Source organism: Sapajus apella, unplaced genomic scaffold (genome assembly GCF_009761245.1).
Source record: "Sapajus apella isolate SASKATOON/1434 unplaced genomic scaffold, GSC_monkey_1.0 scaffold130, whole genome shotgun sequence".
Taxonomy (NCBI): Eukaryota; Metazoa; Chordata; class Mammalia; order Primates; family Cebidae; genus Sapajus; species Sapajus apella.
Genome location: NW_022437070.1, coordinates 151,646 through 173,986, shown reverse-complemented (window position 1 = coordinate 173,986; position 22,341 = coordinate 151,646). Strand labels below are relative to the sequence as shown.

The window sequence follows — 22,341 nt, the reverse complement described above, 5'->3', positions numbered from 1 at the left end:
TGAAGCCATCTGCCCTCCTCAGTTTCCCAAAGCACTGGGATTACAGGCGTGAGCCACCGTGCCCGGCAATTCAACTTCTTTAAATTTAATTCATCTGAAGTTTTTCTTTTATCACAAGTCACATCAATCCCTCAGGCCCCTGCTCAAATGCCACCTCCCCCTGAAAGCCATCCTTAACTTGTGTCTCTAAAGAGCCACACCAGCCCCTTTCTTTGCTTTATCCTTCACAGCCCTTACCACTACTTGAAATTATGCCACACAGCTATTTACCACCTTGGCCTTGTGGTTAAACTTATCAAGTATGAAGCCAGACTGCTTGGGTTCAAATCCCAGCTCCACTACTTCCTTGCCATGTGACCATCATGTTCAGCCTACGTTACAGTTTAGGGGTCATAATAGTACTTGTCTCATAAGGCTTTGTGAGGATAAATGAATCAGTGTGTGCACCAATGTCCTAATGCTGCCTGAATTTCCGTTTTCCCCAAAGCAACCCAGTTACTTATTAACATACTGTTTTTTCCAGTAACCTGTGTTCACCGTTGTTATGTCAATCTCCTCCCGCCAAAATGTAAGCTCTATTTTGTTTTCCTTTGCATCCCCAGTGACTAGAACAATGCCTGTTGCAAAGTAAGCTTTGAGTTCAAAAAAAAAAAAAAGATGAAAGAATGAAAATGGCAGGCTGCCTAGGAGAACTGGCGCTTCATGATACTTCACTGTTGCTATGGTGACGATCCAGTCTGCGGGAAGATCCCAGCTTCCATAACCTTGTCCCTACCTGCAAGCAGCTCACCCATTGGCCACCTGTATCTGCCGCCGTAGCAGCCAGAAAACTGCAACTCCCAGCAGGCTGAGCGCCACCAGCACTTTCACGCCTAGTCCCTTTGCTAAGAGCGAGCGCCTGCGCAGTAGAATCCACGGGCCCAGAGCTCCATCTGAGCATGTGCAGGGGGCGGGGTGTTTCCTTCGCCGGCTGGCGGGAGAGGAGTGGGGAGGACCCGGTTACAGGCCGAGCCTTGTCCAGAGGGTCTGGGCACAGGGGCTGCCAACTCGGCGTGAGGAGTGGGGGCGGGAAACTTGCTTCGGTCGCCATGGTTATGAGCCGCTCAGCGCGCTGAGGAAGATTCAAAGTTTGGCGTTGCCACAGGAACCCTGGATTGGAGAGGGGACGGGGATCAGAGACCTCGCGGGAGAAATTAGACTTAACAGCCTGGGAACTGGTGGGACGGAGAGCGTGCCGAAGGAATCAGTTTGCAGTAAGGGGAGTTAGGGTGATATGAGGAGAATTGGGATGCTTTGAATGAGAGGGAATGTTTTGATGAATTCCTATGTAATAAAGAGATTTGTGGGAGATCATTGAATCGATGTTGCTAGGTACTTGGGATGCTCAAGGGAAATGCAGTAGGAAAATTGGGGTGTTAAACTCATTTGCTATTCTGCAGTTATTTATAGAGCTCCTGCTGTAAGCCTGGCTAATTTTTGTATTTTTAATAGAGATGAAGTTTCACTGTGCTGACCAGGCTGGTCTCAAACTGTTGGCTTCAAGCGATCCACCCGCCTTGACCTCCCAAAGTGGTGGGATTACAGGGGTGAGCCACGGCACCTGGCCGAGTTGTAGTTCTTTATTCTGGATATTAGACCCTTGGATACGTAATTTTTAAATATTTTCTCGGATTCTGAAGGCTTGCTTTCTACTTGCTCAGTAATGTCTTTTGATGTACAAAATAGTTTTCATTTCCAACAAAGTCCAATTTATCTTTTTTTTTTTTTTTTTTTTTAGCAGCTTGTGCTTTTGATATGGTATCAAACAGTTGCCAAATCCAAGGTCATGGAGATTTACCTAGATGAGAGTACAGTTTTAGCTCTTAGATTTGAACATGTGATCCATTTTAAATTATTGTATGTGTTATATCTGTCGTGTTACTGTATGCATATTACTGTGTGTGTAAGTGTCTTAGTGTTCTCTAGAAGGACAGAACTAATAGAATATAGGTATGTAAAAGGAAGTTTATTAAGGAGAATTGACTCACACGATTGCAAGGAAAAGTCCCATGATAGGCTGTCTGCAAGTTGAGGATCAAGGAAGCCAATGGTGGATCAGTCCAATTCCCCAAACCTTAAAAGTAGGGGAGCCAACAAGGCAGCCTTCAGTGTGTGGCCAAAGGCCTGAGCTCCTGGCAAATCACTTGGTGTTAAGTCCAGAACTTAACAAAAGTTGCAGAACTTGGAGTCTGATATTTGTGGGCTGGAGGCATCCAGCACCAGTGGAAAATGAAGGCGGGGAGACTCGGCAAGTCTGCACTTCCTTTGTGTGCTTTATCCCTACCCTGCTGGTTACTGAGTAGATGGTGCCCACCTGGACTGAGGGTGGGTCTGCCTCTCCCAGCCCACTGACTGAAATGTTCATCTCCTTTGGCGACACCCTCACAGACACACCCAGGAACAATACTTTGCATCTTTTGGTCCAATCAAGTCGACACTTAATATCAACCATCATAATGTCCAACTCCATTCTTTGCATGTGGATATCCAGTTGTTACAGCCCCATTTGCTGAAGAGTGTTGCATTATCCTGGCATCCTGTCAAAAATTATTTCACCATAGGTGTGTGGATTTACCTCTGTTCGCTCGCTTTCTTCTTTTCTTTCGCTTTCTTTCTTTTAAAAGTATTTGAAGATTTATAGATTTCTTACAGCTGTTGGTTTATAATAATTTATAAACCAACTACTCATGTAGTCCTATAAAATTAACCTTTGATCATCCCGGATGGCTTTTTGGGGGAGAGGTCATCCAGGGATATTACCTGAGGGATTGATGTGACTTGTGATAAACGAAAAACTTCAGACGTCAACATGATGAAACCCCGTCTCTACTAAAATACAAAAAATTAGCTGGGTGTGGTGACGGGTGCCTGTAATCCCAGCTACTGGGAAGGCTGCGACATGAGAATGCTTGAACACAGGAGGTGGAGGTTGTTGTGGTCAGCTGAGACCACGCCACTGCACTCCAGCCTAGGCAACAGAGTGGGACTCCATCTCAAAATAAACAAACAGAGTTTAATTGAGCCATGAAAGATTCACGAATCAGGCAGCCTTGAGCCAGAGTAGGCTGAAACTCCAGCACAGCCATGTGGTGGAAGATTTGTGGACAGGGATATTACCCATCAGCAGTATTTGCTTTAGACTTCAGAACTTGTCCTTTAATCTTTAACCTCTAGTGATATTGGGGTGATCTGGGCTCACTGCAACCTCCACCTCCAGTTTCAAGCGATTCTTTCCCCTCAGGCTGCCAAGTAGCTGGGATTACAGGTGTGCACCATCGTGCGCAGCTAATTTTTTAGTAAACAAGGGGTTTCTCCATGTCTCTCAGGCTGGTCTCGAACTCCTGACCTCAGGTGATCCACGTGCCTCGGAGTGCTGGGATTATAGGCGTGACACACCACACCCGGCAATCATGACTTTTTGGTTTTTTATTTTGTTTTGGGATTCCCCTCATGGCCACTTTTCCTGTATATTCCCACGTCCTTTAATTTCAGCATAATTGCTTTCTCTGGGAGACTTTGTCTTAGATTCGCCCACCTCCCCACACACTCTTCTGTGTTCTAGATCCCTGCTCTGCGCACCTTTAACTCACTGCCTGGGTCTTTGGTTCTTGTCCTTGTCTGGCTGTTTTCCCATGTACTGCTTCTGCTTTGTGACTGCTCTAGGCATTCCTCTTACTACAAACTACTATATGGTTATATAGAAGGATTATATAAATCAGCACTAAATGTGTCAGTACAGCTCTGAGTACATCTGTTATATGATTATGTAGAAAGATTATATGAAACTAAGTATGCTAGATATAAGTACTAAGTATGATTATATAAGCTAGATATATGTAAGCAGTAAGTTATACTTCAGGCACTAATTCTTTAAACTAATATATGATTATATATAAAGGATTATATAAAGGAAATAGCTGTGTAATAACACTATAAACTAAGATATTCTTTGGGCACTAATTGTGCCCGGGGTTTGCATAGCTCTCCTTCCTCAGAGCCCATGTGGGGGGTTACCCACAGTGGCAGACACCTGTAATTCCAGCTACTCGAGAGGCTGAGGCAGAGAATTGCTTGAACCCAGGAGGCAGAAGTTGCAGTGAGGCGAGATTGTGCCACTGCATTCCAGCCTGGGTGACAGAGCAAGACTCCATCTCAAAAAAAAAAAAAAAAGAGAGAAATTTAATCCCCATGTAACAGTATTGAGAGGTGAGAGTATTTAAGAGGTGACTGAGCATGAGGACAGAGCCCTTATGAATGGATTAATCTTCATTCATGGTTTAATCAATTAAGGGGTTACATGGGAGTAGGACTGGTGGCTTTATAATAAGTGGGAGCAAAACCTGAGCTAGCACCCTCAGCCACCACACCATGTGACACCCCATGCTGCCCTGGGACTCTGCAGAATTCCCACTGGCATGAAGCCACATGTGGCTTCTGACCCTGGACATCTCAGGCTCCATAACTGGAAGAAATAAATTCTTTTTCTTTATACATTACCTCATTTCAGGTATTCTGTTATAAGCACAAGAAAACAAACTAAGACAGATACCGGTAAGTCTTCTGAAACAGATACTCGATCACCACCTGCAGAGGTCTGTCCTGCAGACCCTGACTCCAGGATGGAGGAATAAATGCACTCTTACACCTATTTCAGTGATTCAAGTGGGCTAGGGATGGTCTTCGGCCACTTTCCAAGGGCAACCATGGCCAATCAACTAAGACCCTCTCCACATCCTCTCATTTATTCAGTATCAATTTCATAACAGAGGTTAAAAGTCAACGTGCTTGTGGATAATTAACATGTTTAAAAGAGTGGTTTTACACATGATAAAACCTTTAGGTTCCGGGGCCCAGAGTAAACACTATTAACAAGTAATTCTCTTTTGAGCTCCCTGAGAGGACCATCCAGCACAAAGTTTACATGAGCAAACAAATTAGAGACAAAGGGATGTGGGGTAAACAGACTTCACTGGGGAAGCCTCTTATTGTCCCTATCTTTTCCCTAACATAATGGACTGGCTGCCTTCAGCCTGTTCCAATAAAACCTTTCAGACTTCCAAAAGGTTTGAGACTATATAACTTTCCCTAATATTTCGCTAGCCACCCCGAGTGAGCCCCAACATGGGGTGGTGACGGTTAGACCTGCCATGCCAAGGGCTGGGTGGACATTCCAAACGGAGGTTAAGAGTCAGGGCGAGATTGGATCAAGATTGGCTTGTTTGGGGAACAGGGAGAAGGCTGGGGGTGAGGCAGAGAAGTACGAGGGCAATTGATAAGAGATGAAGTTGAACAGTTGGGAACCAGGAAGCCTCCACACTTGTCACCCCACACGTCAACTTTCTGCAGTGATGATGTTACTGTGTGGAAGGTCTTGACTGTGAGTTGTCAGGGTTCTTGATGTGTTGAACGAAGAATTGAACAAAATCACACACAAAGCAACAAAAGAGCGGAGTAACGAAAGCACAGATTTATTGAAGCAAAAGTATGCTCCACAGAATGGGGGCGGGCTTGAGCAAGTGGATCAAGAGCCCCAGATTGCAGCGTTTTTTAGGTTTTTTGTTTGTTTGTTTTTGAGATGGAGTCTCACACTGTTGCCCAGGCTGGAGTGCAGTGGCACAATCTCAGCTCACTGCAACCTCCGTCTCCCGGGTTCAAGTATTCTCCTGCCTTGGCCTCCCAAGTAGCTGTGCCTACGAGCGCACACCACCACGCCCAGCTAATGTTTTTTTTTTTTTTTTTTTTTTTTTTTTTTTTTGTATATTTAGTGGAGACGGGGTTTCACCACGTTAGCCAGGATGGCCTCAATCTCCTGACCTCGTGATCCGCCCACCTCCACCTCCCAAAGTGCTGGGATTATAGGCGTGAACCACCGTGTCCAGCCGTAAGTGCTGTTCTTAGTGTTGGCTTCAACACTCCGACTTTTCCTGACTATCCCTAGCTCCACATACAACCCAAGTACTCTGTAATACCTGTGTCCCCTATAATAAGCCACTCTTCACAAAGTACCCATAATGAGAGTTGCCAAAGAAAATACAGAATGCCCAGCTAAATTTGAATTTCTGATAAACAGGGAGTAACTACAGTATTATGCATTTCCTGAAATTAGAATGTAACTGAGCATTGCTTTCCCCCTAAATCTGGTAACCCTATCCCTAAATCCCTTTGCATAGTAAGGAATCTGCAGTGCTTCCTAGAGGCTGCTACTGAGTTGGCTTTCTATAATTAGTAACAGAATTAACTTATATAATACCTCAATTCCCTTATAAAATCTCCAGCTTCTCCTTATAGCGCCAGTTCTTCCCAGTCGCCTCCCAGTCGCTCCCATAGAGGACAAGAGTCCACTTTTCCTCTACCTCTCCTGCTCCATGAAACCCCAATTCCCTCTGTTGTCACATCTGTCCGGTTCACCAGTACTGTCAACATCTGACCATGCCAGGCTTACAGCAGGAGCTCTATAAATAGCTGCAGAATAGCAAATGAGCTTAACACCCCAATTTTCCTACTGCATTTCCCTTGAGCATCCCAAGTACCTAGCAACATCGATTCAATGATCTCCCACAAATCTCTTTATTACATAGGAATTCATCAAAACATTCCCTCTCATTCAAAGCATCCCAATTCTCCTCATATCACCCTAACTCCCCTTACTGCAAACTGATTCCTTCGGCACGCTCTCCGTCCCACCAGTTCCCAGGCTGTTAAGTCTAATTTCTCCCGCGAGGTCTCTGATCCCCGTCCCCTCTCCAATCCAGGGTTACTGTGGCAACGCTAACCTTTGAGTCTTCCTCAGCGCGCTGAGCGGCTCGTAACCATGGCGACCGAAGCAGGTTTCCCGCCCCCACTCCACACCCCGAGTTGGCAGCCCCGGTGCCCAGACCCTCTGGACAAGGAGAGCCGAGCTCAGCTTGGAACCGGGTCCTGCCCACTCCTCTCCCGCCAGCCGGCGAAGGAAACACCCCGCCCCCTGCACATGCTCAGATGGAGCTCTGGGCCCGTGGATTCTACTGCGCAGGCGCTCGCTCTTAGCAAAGGGACTAGGCGTGAAAGTGCTGGTGGCGCTCAGCCTGCTGGGAGTTGCAGTTTTCTGGCTGCTACGGCGGCAGATACAGGTGGCCAATGGGTGAGCTGGTTGCAGGTAGGGACAAGGTTATGGAAGCTGGGATCTTCCTGCAGACTGGATCGTCACCAGAGCAACAGTGAAGCATCATGAAGCGCCAGCCATCCCTGGCAGCCCCCCCCCTTTTTTCTTTTTTCCTTCTTTTTTTTTTTTTTTTTTGAACTCAAAGCTTACTTTGCAACAGGCATTGTTCTAGTCACTGGGGATGCAAAGGAAAACAAAATAGAGCTTACATTTTGGCGGGAGGAGATTGACATAACAACGGTGAACACAGGTTACTGGAAAAAACAGTATGTTAATAAGTAACTGGGTTGCTTTGGGGAAAACGGAAATTCAGGCAGCATTAGGACATTGGTGCACACACTGATTCATTTATCCTCACAAAGCCTTATGAGACAAGTACTATTATGACCCCTAAACTGTAACGTAGGCTGAACATGATGGTCACATGGCAAGGAAGTAGTGGAGCTGGGATTTGAACCCAAGCAGTCTGGCTTCATACTTGATAAGTTTAACCACAAGGCCAAGGTGGTAAATAGCTGTGTGGCATAATTTCAAGTAGTGGTAAGGGCTGTGAAGGATAAAGCAAAGAAAGGGGCTGGTGTGGCTCTTTAGAGACACAAGTTAAGGATGGCTTTCAGGGGGAGGTGGCATTTGAGCAGGGGCCTGAGGGATTGATGTGACTTGTGATAAAAGAAAAACTTCAGATGAATTAAATTTAAAGAAGTTGAATTGCCGGGCACGGTGGCTCACGCCTGTAATCCCAGTACTTTTGGAAGCTGAGGAGGGCAGATGGCTTCAAGTCAGGAGTTCAAGAACAGCCTGGCCCACATGATGAAACCCCGTCTCTACTAAAATACAAAAAATTAGCCGGTGTGGTGGCGGGTGCCTGTAATCCCAGCTACTGGGAAGGCTGGGGCATGAGAATGCTTGAACACAGGCGGTGGAGGTGGTTGTGGTGAGCCGAGATCATGCCACTGCACGGCAGCCCAGGCAACAGAGCGAGACTCCATCTCAAAATAAATAAACAGAGTTTAATTGAGCCATGAAAGATTCACGAATCAGGCAGCCTTGAGCCAGAGTAGGCTGAAACTCCAGCACAGCCATATGGTGGACGATTTGTGGACAGAAAAAGGCAGGTGGCATACAGAAAACGGAAGTGAGGTACAGAAAACAGCTGGATTGATTACAGTTCAGTGTTTGCCTTATTTGAACACAATTAGACCAGTTGGCTACATGTGATTGCCGAAAACTCAGCGATTGGCACAAGTGTAGGCTCACCTTTGGTTTATACCTCACTTGTTACAGTTCACAATGTACAGAAAACCCTTCAGGCCGAACTTAAAATACGTAAGGAGGCAGCTTTAGGCTAAACTTGAATTGACACTTGTGAGCTGGACATGTGAGGCATATGGAGAGGGTCAAGCCGCGGGGCTCCCAGTTGCGCTCGAAGTAGTCGACGAAGGCGGCCGGGCCATGGGCGTGCAGCTCGGCCAGCGCCTCGTCGTAGGCGGCGGGCGACGACGCGCCAGCCAGGCGGCACAGGCGCGACCACAGGCCCGGGTCCTCGCGGCCAGCGCCGCCCAGCTCCTGCGCCTTGCTGAAGAGCGTCTCCAGGCCCTGCGCGCGGCAGATCTGCACACGCGCGCAGGGCAGCAGCTGACGCACCGCGGGCAGCTGTGCCGCCACCTCCGGCCCGGCGGTGAGGCAGCGCACGCGGCCTTTGACGTCTGGCGCACTCTGCAGCAGCGACGCCAGCGCGAAACGCAGCAGGCTCGGCGTGCCCGGGCGCGCCACGCAACAGGCAGCCTGGCGCGCACGGCCCGCGCCGTCCACGCACAGCACGGCCAGCAGATCCAGCGCGCCCTGCAGCCCCGGCAGCCGGTCCACCAGCAGCATGCGCGGGAAGCGCCGCAGCAGGGCCCTGGTGCGCGACGTCAGGAAGAACACCGTCTCCACCACCGCCTGGTCCTCCACGAACACCAGCTTCACCTGCGGGCGGGGCCGGGGAGGTAAGGAAAGAGGTCAGAGGATGCTGGGGTCCCGCCGCCCAGCTCCTCGACCTCGGTTTCCTCTTCTACGGAAATGGGAACTCATTCATTCTTGCCTGCATATGCATTTATTCTTGTGAGCGGCAGGGGGCAGTGCAGGGAAATGGTAAAAAACAGACTCTCGCGGTGGCTCACGCCTGTAACCCCAGCATTTTGGGAGACCGAGGCGGGCGGATCACTTGAGGTCAGGAGTTCGAGACCAGCCTGGCCAATATGGGGAAACCTCCGTCTTTATTAAAAATACAAAAATTAGGTTTCAGTGAGCCAAGATCGTGCCACTGCACTCCAGCCTGGGTGACAGAGCAAAACTCTGTCTCAAAACAAAACAAAACGAAACAAAAATTAGCCGGGCCTGGTGGCACACGCCTGTAGTCCCAGCTACTCGGGAGGCTGAGGCAGGGAAATCGCTTGAACTTGGGAGGCAGAGATTACAGTGAGCTAAGATCGCACCACTGCACTCCAGCCTGGTGACAGAGCAAGTCTCCGTCTAAAAAGAAAAAAAAGGTGTCAACAATCTTGTCCAATCTTGTCCATATTGGGCACATCTTTTTTGTCTGACCCTCTCCAAAGATCCAGAGAGCAACCCCAACTCAGGAAGTGTCAGGCACTTTACACAAAATAATCCTTCCTTTGGAAGACTGCTGGGAAGTGCAGAGACCATTTGATTGTTACTTGACTAGGCTTGGGATGAAACTTTTTTTTTTTTTTTTTTTTTTTTTTTTTTTTTGATATGGAGTTTTGCTCTTGTTGCCCAGGCTGGAGTGCAATGGCATGATCTCGGCTCACCACAACTTCCGCCTCCTGGGTTCAAGTGATTCTCCTGCCTCAGCCTCCAGAGTAGCTGGAATAACAGGTATGTGCCACCATGCCGGGCTAATTTTGTATTTTTAGTAGAGACAGGGTTTCTCCATGTTGGTTGGGCTGCACTTGAACTCCCCGCCTTAGGTGATCCGCCTGCCTCAGCCTCCCAAAGTGCTACGATAACAGGTGTGAGCCACCGCGCCCAGCCCTGGGATGAAAATTTAAAGCTCTTCATTTATTTATTTATTTTGAGAAAGGGTCTCAGCCGGTTGTCAAGGCTGGAGTGCAGTGGTGTGATCATAGCATACTGCAGCCCCAGCCTCCTGGGCTCAGGCAACCCTCATGCCTCAGCCTCCCGAGTAGCTGGGACTCCAGATGCATGCCACTATGCCTGACTTTTTAAATTTTTTGTAGAGACAGGGGCTTGTTATGTTGGCCTGGCTGGTCTTGAACTCTTGGGCTCAAGTGATCCTCTCGTTTTGGCCTCCCAAAGTGTTGGAATTACAGATGTGAGCCATTACACCTATTGTATTATTAATATTACATATTATAATATGAATTACATATTATATTAATATTGCATATCTATTACATTATATTACTATTATATTATTAATACATTAATAATATCGAACTCTTTCTGTAGATTTTATAAGTAAAAAAAGTGAAGCTTCTGTGTAAAAGTGATGGATTGAATACCTCTCTAGTTTCTTTCTTGAACCTCAAGTACGTCTATTTTTTAAATGGCTTTTTTAAAAAAATAAATAAATAAAGACAGAGGCAATATGACAGGGACAGAACTTTGGAAACTGGAAAGCAGCCAGACATGCTTATTCCACCCCACCCCACCCCCCCAAAACCCATGAATCCTCAGCCAGCAATTGGGGGATGCTGAGAACCAGTAGCAAAGTTCTCCAAAGGAGCTGGCAACACCAGGCCAGTTTTGTGCAAGGGAAACTAAAGATTAACTGAGGGCTGTTTCAGCAGCAGCTAGACCTCCAAATCCTGTTTCCCCTCTCCCGGGACTGAATGCAACTTGCTGTCTGAATGCCTGCCAGCTCCCTGCCTCTGCCCTGGTGTGGCTCCCACAGCTGGCAGCCTGCCCTTCACCCCCAGCCAGGAGGTTGGAGGATTTTTCTCAGGGGGATTTGACCAGTCCCAGAGGACGAATGAAAGACGCTGACATCTGGCACTCTCTGACATATAAAGCAAGATGCAAAACAGTGTGTACAAGCTGGGTGCAGTGGCTCACACCTGTAATCCCAGCACTTCGGGAGGCCAAAGTGAGTGGATCACTTGATTGTGATCCAAAACCTCGTCTCTACTAAAAATACAAAAATTAGCCAGGTGTGGTGGTGCACGCCTGTAATCCCGATTACTCAGGAGGCTGAGGCAGGAGAATCACTTGAGCCCAGGAGGTGGAGGTTGTAGGGAGCCGGCAGCGTACCACTGCACTCCAGCCTGGGTGACAGGAGTGAAACCCTGTCTCAAAACAAACAAAACAAAACAGTGTGTACAACAGGCTGCCTTGTTGGGGGTGGGGGATGGGGAAGACAGAAAGAAGAAATAAAGTTAAAAATACAGACATGCAAATTGGCCTGTATATGTGCAGAGCGGTGCTGTCCCATCCAGAAGCCACCAGCCACATTAGGTTGTTTACATTTCAATAAATCACATGAAAATTTCATTCCTCAGTCACACAGGCCTCATTAAGTATTCCATAGCCATGCGTGACCAGTGGCCTCTGTCCTGGACTACAGGTAAGAACCACTTTCTTTCTTGCTTTTTGTTTTGTTTTGTTTTTTGAGACAAGAGTCTCACTCTGTTACCTAGGCCAGAGTGCAGTGGCGTAATCTCAGCTCACTGCAACCTCCACCTGCCGGGTTCAAGTGATTCTTGTGCCGCAGCCTCCCAAGTAGCTGAAATTAAAGGCACCCACCACCATGCCTGGCTAATTTTGAAGTTTTAGTAGAGACCAGGTTTCTCCATATTGGCCAAGCTGGTCTTGAACTCCTGACACCAGGTGATCCACCTGCCTCAGAGTCCCAAAGTGCTGGGATTACAGGCGCAAGTCACCATGCCCAGCCTGAATAAGGACCATTTCTATCATTGTAGAAAGTTCCACCGGGCAGTGCTGGTCCATAGGATAGAAAGCCAGATATGATTTATAAGCCACTGATAACTCTGGGGGCAGGACAGAGGGGGCCTGGGGGACAGGAGGTGACAAGACTTTTCACCACATACCCTTTTTAGAACCAGGTGAATACATGACATATTCAAAAAGTAAATATTTAAATATTGCTTCACTCTCTGTCTTCTCTCCTAGAACTTCTTCCTCTTTTTTTTTTTTTTGAGACAGAGTCTTGCTCTGTCACCTAGGCTGCAGTGCAGTGGTGCGATCTCGGCTCACTACAACCTCTGCCTCCTGGGTTCAAGTGGTTTTTCGGCCTCAGCCTCTCGAGTAGCTGGGACTACAGGCGCACACCACCACACCTGGCTAATTTTTGTATTTTTAGTAGAGAAGGGGTTTACCATATTGGCCAGGCTGGGGTCTCAAACTCCTGACCTCGTGATCCACCCGCCTCGGCCTCCCAAAGTGCTGGGATTCCAGGCGTGAGCCGCTGCGCCCGGCCTTCTTCCCTTCATTTAGTGGTATTAAGGCAGGCCAAAACACAGACCCAGGAGCCAACCTTGGTTGAGCCTAGATTCCAAGACAGTCTTCAAAATGAAAAGTCAATCCCTTTCCAGGGCAGGCTCTAATTTATGAATGAGCTGCTTTGCATAGGAGCAGTCCTACAGAGGGCGATTCCAGGGATGAGCAGCTGAGGCTTATTTTACGTAATGGTGGGCAGTGGGTGAGAGAGAGTAGGTCAGCAAGGACCAGCAGAGGAGGAAATGCATGTGTGTGTGTCCCCACGGTGAAGACCATGGGTCTAGATCCAGGCTGTATGGGTCCGAAGCCCAGCTCTGTCACTAAATAGCTGTATGACTTTGAGCCAGTTACTTGACATCTCTTTGCTTCGGTTTTCTTGTCTGTAACATGGTGATAAGAATGGTGGTCTGTTTCCTCACAGGGCTCTGGTGAGACTGAAATGAGTTATAGTACGGAAAGCACTTAGGGTAGTGCCTGGCATATAGTAAGTGCTTGATAAACATTAGCTAAAATTATTATTGACATTACGTCGGGACAGAGGACTGGGCTTGGGCTGGTGGCGTGAATCAGGGTTTCTTCTTTTTTTGTTGTTGTTGAGACGGAGTCTTACTCTGTTGCCAGGCTGGAGTACAGTGGCGTGATCTCAGCTCACTGCAACCTCCACTTCCCAGGTTCAAGTGATTCTCCTGCCTCAGCCTCCTGAATAGCTGGGACTACAGGGGTGTGCCACCATGCCCAACATTTTTTTTTTTTTTTTGGTATTTTAATAGAGACAGAGTTTCACCATGTTGGCCAGGATGGTCTCGATCTCCTGACTTCATGATCCCGCCACCTCTGCCTCCCAAAGTGAGCCACTGTGCCCAGCCTCTCCTTTATAATACTCATCGCTCCGTCATATTACAGGACATGGCGCTTTCTCTTCCAATTCTCCATCTGGGTGGTGGGTTCAGGTGTGTTCTCCCCTTGTGAACATTCATCAAACTAAATACTTATTATTTGTGCATTTTCTATTTGTGTAGTTCAATTTTTAAATAAAAATATAAATAGGCCAGGCGTGGTAGCTCATGCCTGTAACCCCAGCACTTTGGGAGGCCGAAGCAGGAGGACTGCTTGAGTCCAGGAGTTCAAGACTAGCCTGGGCAACACAGGGAGACCCCCCCCAACATCTCTGCAAAAACTAAAAAACTGGGTGTGATGGTGCACGCCTGTTGTCCCAGCTACTTGGGAGAATGAGGTGAGAGGACTGATTGCACCTGGGACGTTGAGGGTGCAGTGAGCCATGACTGCACCACTGCACTCAGGCTGGGTGACACTGAGGACTCGAAAAAAAAAAAAAGAGAAAACATAGCACTTGGCATCCCTGCGGCCCCTCTCCCTGCTAGCTCTCGGTCCCTAGTGATATTAGATCACATTTGCATGTGTTTGGCGGTTGTTGGCTTCTCCTGCTAGAACTGCAAGGTGGTTCTAGCAGTTACCTCTGCAAGGTAGCTTAGAGCCGTAACTATTTAAATTTCAATTAATTAAACTAAATTCAGTTCCTCAGTGTAGGAGCCACATTTCAAGGGCTCAATAGCCACGTGGGGCTGGGAGCTACCATCCTGAGCAGTGCAGAAACACAGAACGTTTCCTTCATGGAAGAAAGCTCTATTGGATAGCTACACTAGAAGGTGAGAGCCCTGCTGACAGAGACCACGTGTGTCTGGTTTGCTGCTGCATCCCCAGTGCCTCGGTAATTACTCATTGAATGAATGAACAGATGAATGGAATAAAGGAATGAAGGGATGGGAGGGCGGATGAAGGAATGAATGAACCACGAGTCTTCAGCGTGGCTCTCCCCCGCCCCCCATCCTGCCTCTCCCGAGACCCCACCTTGGCCTCGGGGTCGGTGCGGAAGAGGCCCTCAAGCACGTGCAGGGCGTCCAGGACCCCGTGGTCGCGGCCTTTGCAGTAGGAGAGCAGGCGGCGCACGTCGGCTGGGGCCACGAACTGCTTGGAGATCTTGTTGGTGGTGCGCACCGGCAGGCAGGCGTTGGCCAGCAGGTGGCCCGGGCGGAAGTAGTAGGCAAACTCCAGCGGGCAAGCCGGGTGTGAGTGGGTCAGCTGGCACTCCGTCACCACGAGGCGGTCCCGCAGCGGGCTCAGCTTGACGATGATGAAGGCGGGGCAGCCGGGCTGGGGGGGCCTGTGGGAGAAAGGACCGCCACCGTGGTCACGGCGCTCCGCTGCCCTTTTCTTCCTTTCTACTCTCCTTTTTTTTTAAACTAAGAATTTAATTTTCAGGCATAGAGGCGTGGAGGGCCTTAAGAGAATGCCAGCTGTGTGACCTCGGGCAAGTAAATTCAAGTCTCTGTGCCTCAGTCTCCTCATAGGTTAAAAGGGAGACCCCACTTATCATAGCTTCCTCATAGAATTGTTATGAAAGAGTGCATGAAGGAGTTAATACAGGTAAAGCTTGGCCTCTGGAGGTGGTTCAGTAAATATGTGATGACTCAATGACTGAATCCCATGATGTAATCTACAACCCCTGGCACACCCGCTTTCGGAGATGGTCTTCATTCCATCTAAACCATCCCGCACCAAGTCCTACCCATCCACTTTTTTTCCATTTCCACAACTTATTGTAAGTTCTTTCCTCTTTTCATAAAACATTCCTCTCCTTTTTCACCTAGTCATCTCCTACTCATCCTTCAGGCCTCGCAGCCAGCATCACCTCCTCCAGGAAGTCTTCCCTGACCATATCCAGATTAGGGCAGGGTCCATCACATGTAGGGATCTGTATTTATTTCCATCTGTAATGTACATTCCCGACAGACAGCTGAGCATCTAAAACAAACATCTTGCACATTGCAGGAGCACCCAAAAACCTCTTGGATGAAGGGATGGATAGGCTGGTGCCCAAAACCAACACATCCTTAGGGTACCTATAACACATTCCACCCTCACACGGAGGATTGAACGACTGAAATAAAGATGAGGGGAGGAGAGAGAAAGAGAGAGAGAGAAAGAAAGGCAGGAGGGTAGTAATTAAAGGCATGGGCTTAGGAACGAGAATGAGGGTCCAGATCCTGGTTTGCCCGCTTAGCGGCTATGTTATCCTGGGAACACTTGTTAAGCATTCTGTGCCTCAGTTTTCTTACCTGGAAAGTGGGGCTAATAGTAACACTAGTCTCTCAGCCTTGTCAAGAGGGCTAAATAAGAGGATTAAATTGTGTGAAGTAGTTAGAAAAGGGGCTAGTGCATAGTAAACCATGCAGAAATAGTAGCTGCTATTTTCTTTTTTTTCCTTTTTTTTTTTTTTTGAGATGGGGTCTTGCTCCAGGCTGGAGTGCAACTGCAACCTCCGCCTCCTGGATTCAAGCGATTCTGCCTCAGCCTCCCGAGTAGCTGGGATCACAGGTGCACGCCACCACACCTGGCTCATTTTTGTATTTTTAGTAGGGACGGGGTTTCACCATGTTGGCCAGGCTGGTCTCAAACTTCTGACCTTGTGATCCGCCTGCCTCGGCCTCCCAAAGTGCTGGGATTACAGGTGTGAGCCACCGTGCTCGGCCAATTTTCAAAACTTTTTTTCAAGGACCTATTGCTTTGCTTTGTTTTGCCTTCCACTTACCCATTTATTCTTTTTTTTTTTTTGAGATAGAGTCTCGCTCTGTTGCCCAGGCTGGAGTGCAGTGGCACAATCTCAGCTCACTGCAACCTCTGCCTCCTGGGTTCAAGTGATTCTCCTGTCTCAGCCTCCTGAGTAGCTGGGATTACAGGTGCCTGCCACAAGCCTGGCTAATTTTTGTATTTTTAGTACAGATGGGGTTTCACAAAGTTGGACAGGCTGGTCTCAAACTCCTGACCTCAAGTGATCCAACCACCTCAGCCTCCCAAAGTGCTGGGATTACAGGTGTGACCACCGCGCCCGGCTACCCATTTATTCTTGATCTTTCAGGTTTTCAAGCTCTTTGTGTCCTCAGAGGCTGGTGTGTATTGAGAAAGGCTGTGCAGCTCTGTTCTGGGAGGGGGGGGAGTGCTGAGAGAGAGGACGGGGGAGGAACTGGGGCGGGAGGGCTGAGGCTGCAGGAGCGCTGGCTTGGAGAGTGTCACTGTGCAACCTCTGGAAAGGGGGAAGGAGTGGCCAGGAAGAAAGCTTGCGTCTGTGTCCCCTGCGCCCTAAGCCCCAGCTTCCTCCTTAGCATCCCTTCTCTCTCTCCCCAGATCGTTTCCCACACAGCCCCACAGGGATCGTCCTCCACCCAGAACTCACCCTATTCACAGCCTTCTAGGGCCCCACCACCCTTCACATAAATCCCCAGCCCCTGGACGCAGCCCTGCCAGGTCCGGGCGGGACACCACTCCAGCCTCATTTCCTGCCTTTCCTTACACACTAATTTCTCCAGCCTGACCTGGGCTCCTGGGCTGTCCCTGGGCTGTGACACTGGAGAGGCCCTGCTTTCAGCAGCTGGGGAGAGTGGGGGATCCAGATATGATGGGTCCAAGACAGCATTCCTCAACCGGCTCATCAACCACCGGCTCCCCCACTCCCCATCCAGAGACCATCTCATCATCTACCCAGTCCCAGGGGTGGACCCAGGGCACTGTCCTTGCCCCTCCACAGCCCTGTCTCTCCTGCTCCTTGGCTGTCTCTGATATTTGTAGAACACTTGGGATGGTACCTGTACAAGGTACCTAGTACCTTGTGTGTGTGTGTGTGTGCGTGTGTTAGGTCAAATACTATACATACACAAACATAGCAACAGAATTCTTCAGGGTTCTGCTTACCTCTTCCAGGAAGCCTTCCAGAACCACCCAGCACACTCTCAAGTGGAACTGACCACGCCCTTTGCATCCTCCTCTCATCTCCCCGTCAATCTCACTCCGACTATGGGTCACCTATCTGCCTATTTTTTTTTTTTTTTTTGGATTTGTCTCCCCCATTAAGTTCTGAGCTGTTCAAGGGCTGAGATCAGCTTTGGCTTCCGAATGTCTAGTGAAGCGCATGCACATAGCAGATGCTCAAGTATGCTTAAGTATGTGCCACATTGAATTGGGTTCTGTTCATAGGTTTCTGGTGAGGTCTGAGCTTCCTGCGCGCTCTAACGTTCTAGGTTTGTGGGTGATGTGTGTGTTTGATGCTGTTCTGCTTTCAGATCTCTGAGTCTCTGTTTCTAGAACAAGCCGTGAGAAGAAAAGTTGCAAGAACAGTCATCTCACAATACATGTTTAAATACCTACGGGGAAAGGAGCTGTTAGAGCACGCTTACTCTGTGCTGGATGCCTTTCTGAATTATTTACCTATGAGATAGATACTATTATGTCCCCCATTGTCCACAGGAGGAAACTGAGGCCACAGAAGGGTGGGGTCACTCACTCAGCAGCATCCACAGTGCAATGACCCAGAGTCCATGCTCTTGAATCCTGTACCAGCTCTCACTTAACCAGCCACCCCATGTTCCAGGCACCAGGGGTAAGTGTCTTTCTCCTGCATGATCTCACCGGCATCCTCGCAATGGCCCCGTGAAGCGGGTATCATGATAACCCCATTTCAGAGATGAGAAAACTGAGGCTTGGCGATGTGAAGTCCATTGCCCAAAGACACCCATCCAGGAAGCGGTGGAGCCTGTCTCAGGCAGCCTGAAGGCAGAGCCTGTGTTCTTAAGTGCTCTGCACTTGTCTACAGCTCCCCAACCCAGAGTCTCAAACTCACACACCTGCTGAGGCCAGGCAGGCAAAACAAGGAAATGACAGCAGCAGGCATGAGGCAGCAGAGAGTGGCAGGGTCTGGGGCAAACCTGGGCAGCAAAGCCCTATCCAAGAGGGGTGCCTGTCTGCCAATGGAAACATGGGCTCACCTCTTCTGGTGTTCTAATGGAAGCCAGAAACCTAACGTTGTGTGGGGAATAATCCCTGTTTAAAATTGGGAGTCAGGCCGGGTGCCATGAGGTGGCTCACGCCTGTAATCCCAGCACTTTGGGAGGCCAAGGCAGATGGATCATGAGGTCAGGAGTTCAAGACCAGCCTGGCAACATGGTGAAACCCCGTCTCTACTAAAAATACAAAAATTAACCAGGCGTGGTGGTGCGCGCCTGTAATCCCAGCTACTTGGGAGGCTGAGGCAGGAGAATTGCTTCAGCCCAGGAGGCAGAGGTTGCAGTGAGCCGAGATCGCACCCCTGCACTCCAGCATGGAAAACAGATTGAGGCTCACGGGCTGACCTGGGCTGTGACACTGGAGAGACTCTGCTTTGAGCAGCTGTGGAGAGTTTATTTTATCTGTCTCAAATAAAATAAAATAAAATTGGGGTCAATTTGGCTGGCCGCAGTGGCTCATGCCTGTAATTCCAGCACTTTGGGAGGCGAGGTGGGGGGGGGGAATCACCTGAGGTCAAGAGTTCGAGACCAGCCTGGCCAACATGGTGAAACCCTGTCTCTACAAAAATACAAAAATTAGCTGGGCATGATGGCGGGTGCCTGTAGTCCTAGCTACTTGGGAGGCTGAGGCAGGAGAATCCCTTGAACCTGGGAGGGGGAGTTGCAATGAGCCCAGATGCCACCATTGTACTCCAGCCTGGGCGACAGAGTTAAGACTCCCTCTCAAAAAAAAAAAAAAGTCTGTGAGTCGGGGCCTACACCATTTCTTGGTCAGTGAGTGCCTTTACTCTCTCTCAGTACGCGTCCCTCCTTGCCTCCCGCCTCTTTGCAAGGTGCATCTGGCTGTCTCAGTCCACTTCTCTCCCTTTGCATCTCTGGGTGTTCTCTGCCCATCTCCCACTGGCCCCCGTCCTCCTCCTGTGCCCCCACCCCCGCCCCAGCAGGATGGTGGCTCAGGTTCACGCACCCCACAGCGGGCCGGTTGGGCGCACGCACGTCCTTGCACACGAGCCGCACGTAGCTGTACTTGAGCACGTCGATGAGCGTGTAGAGCGGGGGCGCGCTGGCCCAGCGGCAGCGCGCCAGGTGCATGGAGCTCTTGACGAAGAAGAGCGCCAGCCGCTGCTGGCACCACGCATCGAAGAAGCGGCTGAACTCCGCCCACGAGAAGAAAGCCCGCTCCCGCAGCTCCTGCTCCTCCTGCCCCGCCGCCACCGTCCCGGGTGGGGGCTCCGGCCGCTCCATCCTGGGGGCCTGCGTGGAGGAGGGGAGAACAGGAGGCTATCAGACCCATCCCCACCCGGGGTGTCTCATCTATTCCATCCTCGGACTGCCTCGTGGGTGCTGGCGCCTCTATCAAGGTGGGTAGTGCAGGGGTCAGACATGCCCATTTTTCTCTTCAAATATATAAATATAAACCTCCAACCTTTCTTTGGCCTCCTCCCACCACCTTATCCCTGGTTCACTTGGAGCCTGTCATCTTGATTTCTAATTCCCCTTCGTCTCCTCCTCCACAGATGTGACCCTTAGGTACGGTTGGAATCCCTTCTCCCAAAATATGACCCTTAAGCTCAGATGTAGGCAGCCCCCCCCACAAATGTGTTCTCAAACTCCAGCTAAAACCTCCTCCCCCTCCAGCCAGGTCTCTCGCCCAAGGGCAACCTCTAGTGCTCATATTCTTCCGGAACTCCCCCTTCCATGAGTCAACAGTTGGCTGTGATCCCTCCAAAGACACTCCATCTCCAGATGTGCTCCCACATCCAGGCCACGGACCCGGGACCTAGTCCCATGCTTCATGCACCTGTGGCTCCGCACTCCCCAGATGTGTCTCTGGTGTGCAGCTGTTGCCCCTCCCCCGGATATGACCCTGTGGCTCGCCACAGCAGCTGTGGCTAGGGCTTCCCTTAGGGGCTCCCATCTCCAGATGTGCTGGCCACATGCAGTGATCGATGCGTCGCCTACAGGTGTGTGCCCCACTTGTGGCTAGTTCTCCTCGGAAGTGTCACCAATATTCACCTGTGGTCCCCTCCTCCGCAGCTGCGGTCCCCAGTCCAGCTGTGGGCCCCTCCTCCCAGCTACACCCACCATCCCCCGCAATATGCATCTTCGTTCTAGACAAGGCCCCTCGTCCTCGGATGGGCTCCTTCACCCCAGATGCTCCCCCCACGTCCAGCTGCGCGTCTCCCCTCGAGCAGCCCCATCCAGCCCGCTCCCGCCGCTCCTACTCTCCGTCCCGCCCGCTGCGGCCCCTTCCAGCCCCGCCGCCCACCTAGCTGTGCCTCTCCCCTCCCCAAGATGTGCACCCTTCCCGCCCCTCCCCACTCACCTACCCGCCCCGGAGCGGCGTCCACCTCCCACAATGCTCCGCGCCCAGGCCTGGCCCGGCCCTTGCTCCCGGGATGCCCTGCGCGGCCTCCCGCCTCTCTTCCCGCCGTGCCTCGCGCTGGTGCTTCCACCTTTTTTTTTCCCCGCCAGTCACTCCTCGGATCCTTAGCCACACCCGCTCATCCAGGGCGAGGGAAAGCTCGGGACATTTTCCCAGTGTGCTCTGCGGGAGGGCTCGCCTCACTTCACCCCTTTTCCCGCTCTCCTCCCATTCGGGAGACTACGACTCCCAGGCTACCGCGGCGGCGCGGGCGGTGCCCAGGTTCCGCCCCTCGGCTCTGCCCCGCCCCCGCCCTCCCGACGTCTGCGCGCGAATGCGGTGGCGCGAATTTGGTTGACGCTGCAGAGGCGCACCCGGCGGATCTCAGTGTGTTGTCCGGGGAGCGGCGCGTGGGACCAGCGCGAGGCAAGTGGGGCCCCTTGCGAGCAGATGGGGGACAGAGGGCGGCGGGCGCGCCGAATGCTTGGGCCCATGCTTCGGCATGTCGGGGTGTCCGCAGAAGAATGGGCGTGAGGACACTGAGACGGCCAAGAGCGCGGTGGAGAGGGAAAAGCGCGGGCGGCGGACCGCCGGAGGGTGCAGAGCGGCGTCCCCCAGAGGGAGAGGGTAGACGAGAGACAGAGACAGTTGGACAGGGCCTCTGAGAAGAAGCCTTCAAGGACGAGGCCACCTGGAAGGGGGAGGGGCCAAAGGGAGCCGAGGGGCGGGGCCTTGGAAAGACTGTTTGTGGGCGGGGCTAGCTGTGAAAGCTGAAGCACCTAGGAGGCGGGGCCATCTGGAAGGGGGAGGGGCTGGGGAACGATGGCGTGTCTCCCTGGAAGGCAGAGGCGCCAAGGGGCGGGGCTGACTAGGAACCGGAAGCACGGGGAGGCGGAGCCACCTGACAGGGTGGAGCTAGAGGAAGGTAAATCGCCGGCAGCGTCACCTGGAAGGAATGGGCCCTATTGGAGTGAGGTGGTGTCAGGGAGCGGTCACTGGTAAGGTCCAAGTCAAGGTAAAGGCCTCATAAAGGGTGGAGAATCATCTGAATGGAGAGAAATCTGGCTTTATGTATGCTTGATAAAGGGGTGGAGTTTACCTGTTGTTTTTGCTTTTTATTTCGCAATATAGATTCAAGGAAGTTGTGAAAATAAGTATATCCGTCTTCCCCTAATGGTGACGTCTAATGTAGTCCAATTTCGAAACCAGGAAATTGACATCAGTATGCTTCTGTTGATTACAGACCTTGTTCAGTTTTCACCAGTTTGTGTGTGTGTGATTGTGTGTCAGTGTACCCGCGCAGTTTGATCCCCTGTATAGATTTCTGTAACCTTCATCTTAATTGTGATACGGAACAGTTGCCCCTCTCCACATAGGAACTCCTCCCCAGACCCCTGGCAACCAGTAATGTGTTCACCGTTTCTAGTTTTGTCATGCAGAGATTGTTACATAAATGAATC

General features: G+C 50.5%; 2 protein-coding genes across 7 annotated transcripts in view; one reads left to right on the top strand and one right to left on the bottom strand.

Annotated features, from left to right (window-relative positions):
- Positions 1 to 6,793: 6,793 nt before the first annotated feature.
- Positions 6,794 to 20,790, bottom strand: ZSWIM9 (zinc finger SWIM-type containing 9). The gene is made up of 5 exons (XM_032262836.1): positions 20,533 to 20,790; positions 19,484 to 19,770; positions 14,531 to 14,843; positions 8,557 to 9,148; positions 6,794 to 7,164 (listed from the first exon to the last, which is right to left on the bottom strand). Exons 1-5 carry the CDS (start codon positions 20,602 to 20,604, stop codon positions 6,794 to 6,796), a joined length of 1,635 nt encoding a protein of 544 aa, XP_032118727.1. The 5' UTR covers positions 20,605 to 20,790.
- Positions 20,791 to 20,958: 168 nt separating this feature from the next.
- The window catches only part of LIG1 (DNA ligase 1), a 48,433-nt gene continuing 47,050 nt past the window's right edge, over positions 20,959 to 22,341 (top strand). The window contains exon 1 of one of the 6 annotated variants that reach the window (XM_032262496.1): positions 20,959 to 21,307. The gene's annotated coding sequence lies outside the window, so the exon portion shown is untranslated. Of the gene's footprint in view, positions 21,308 to 21,728; positions 21,953 to 22,341 lie in introns of those variants that run through there. The other 5 variants (XM_032262501.1, XM_032262500.1, XM_032262497.1 and 2 more) reach the window with 5 other exon arrangements.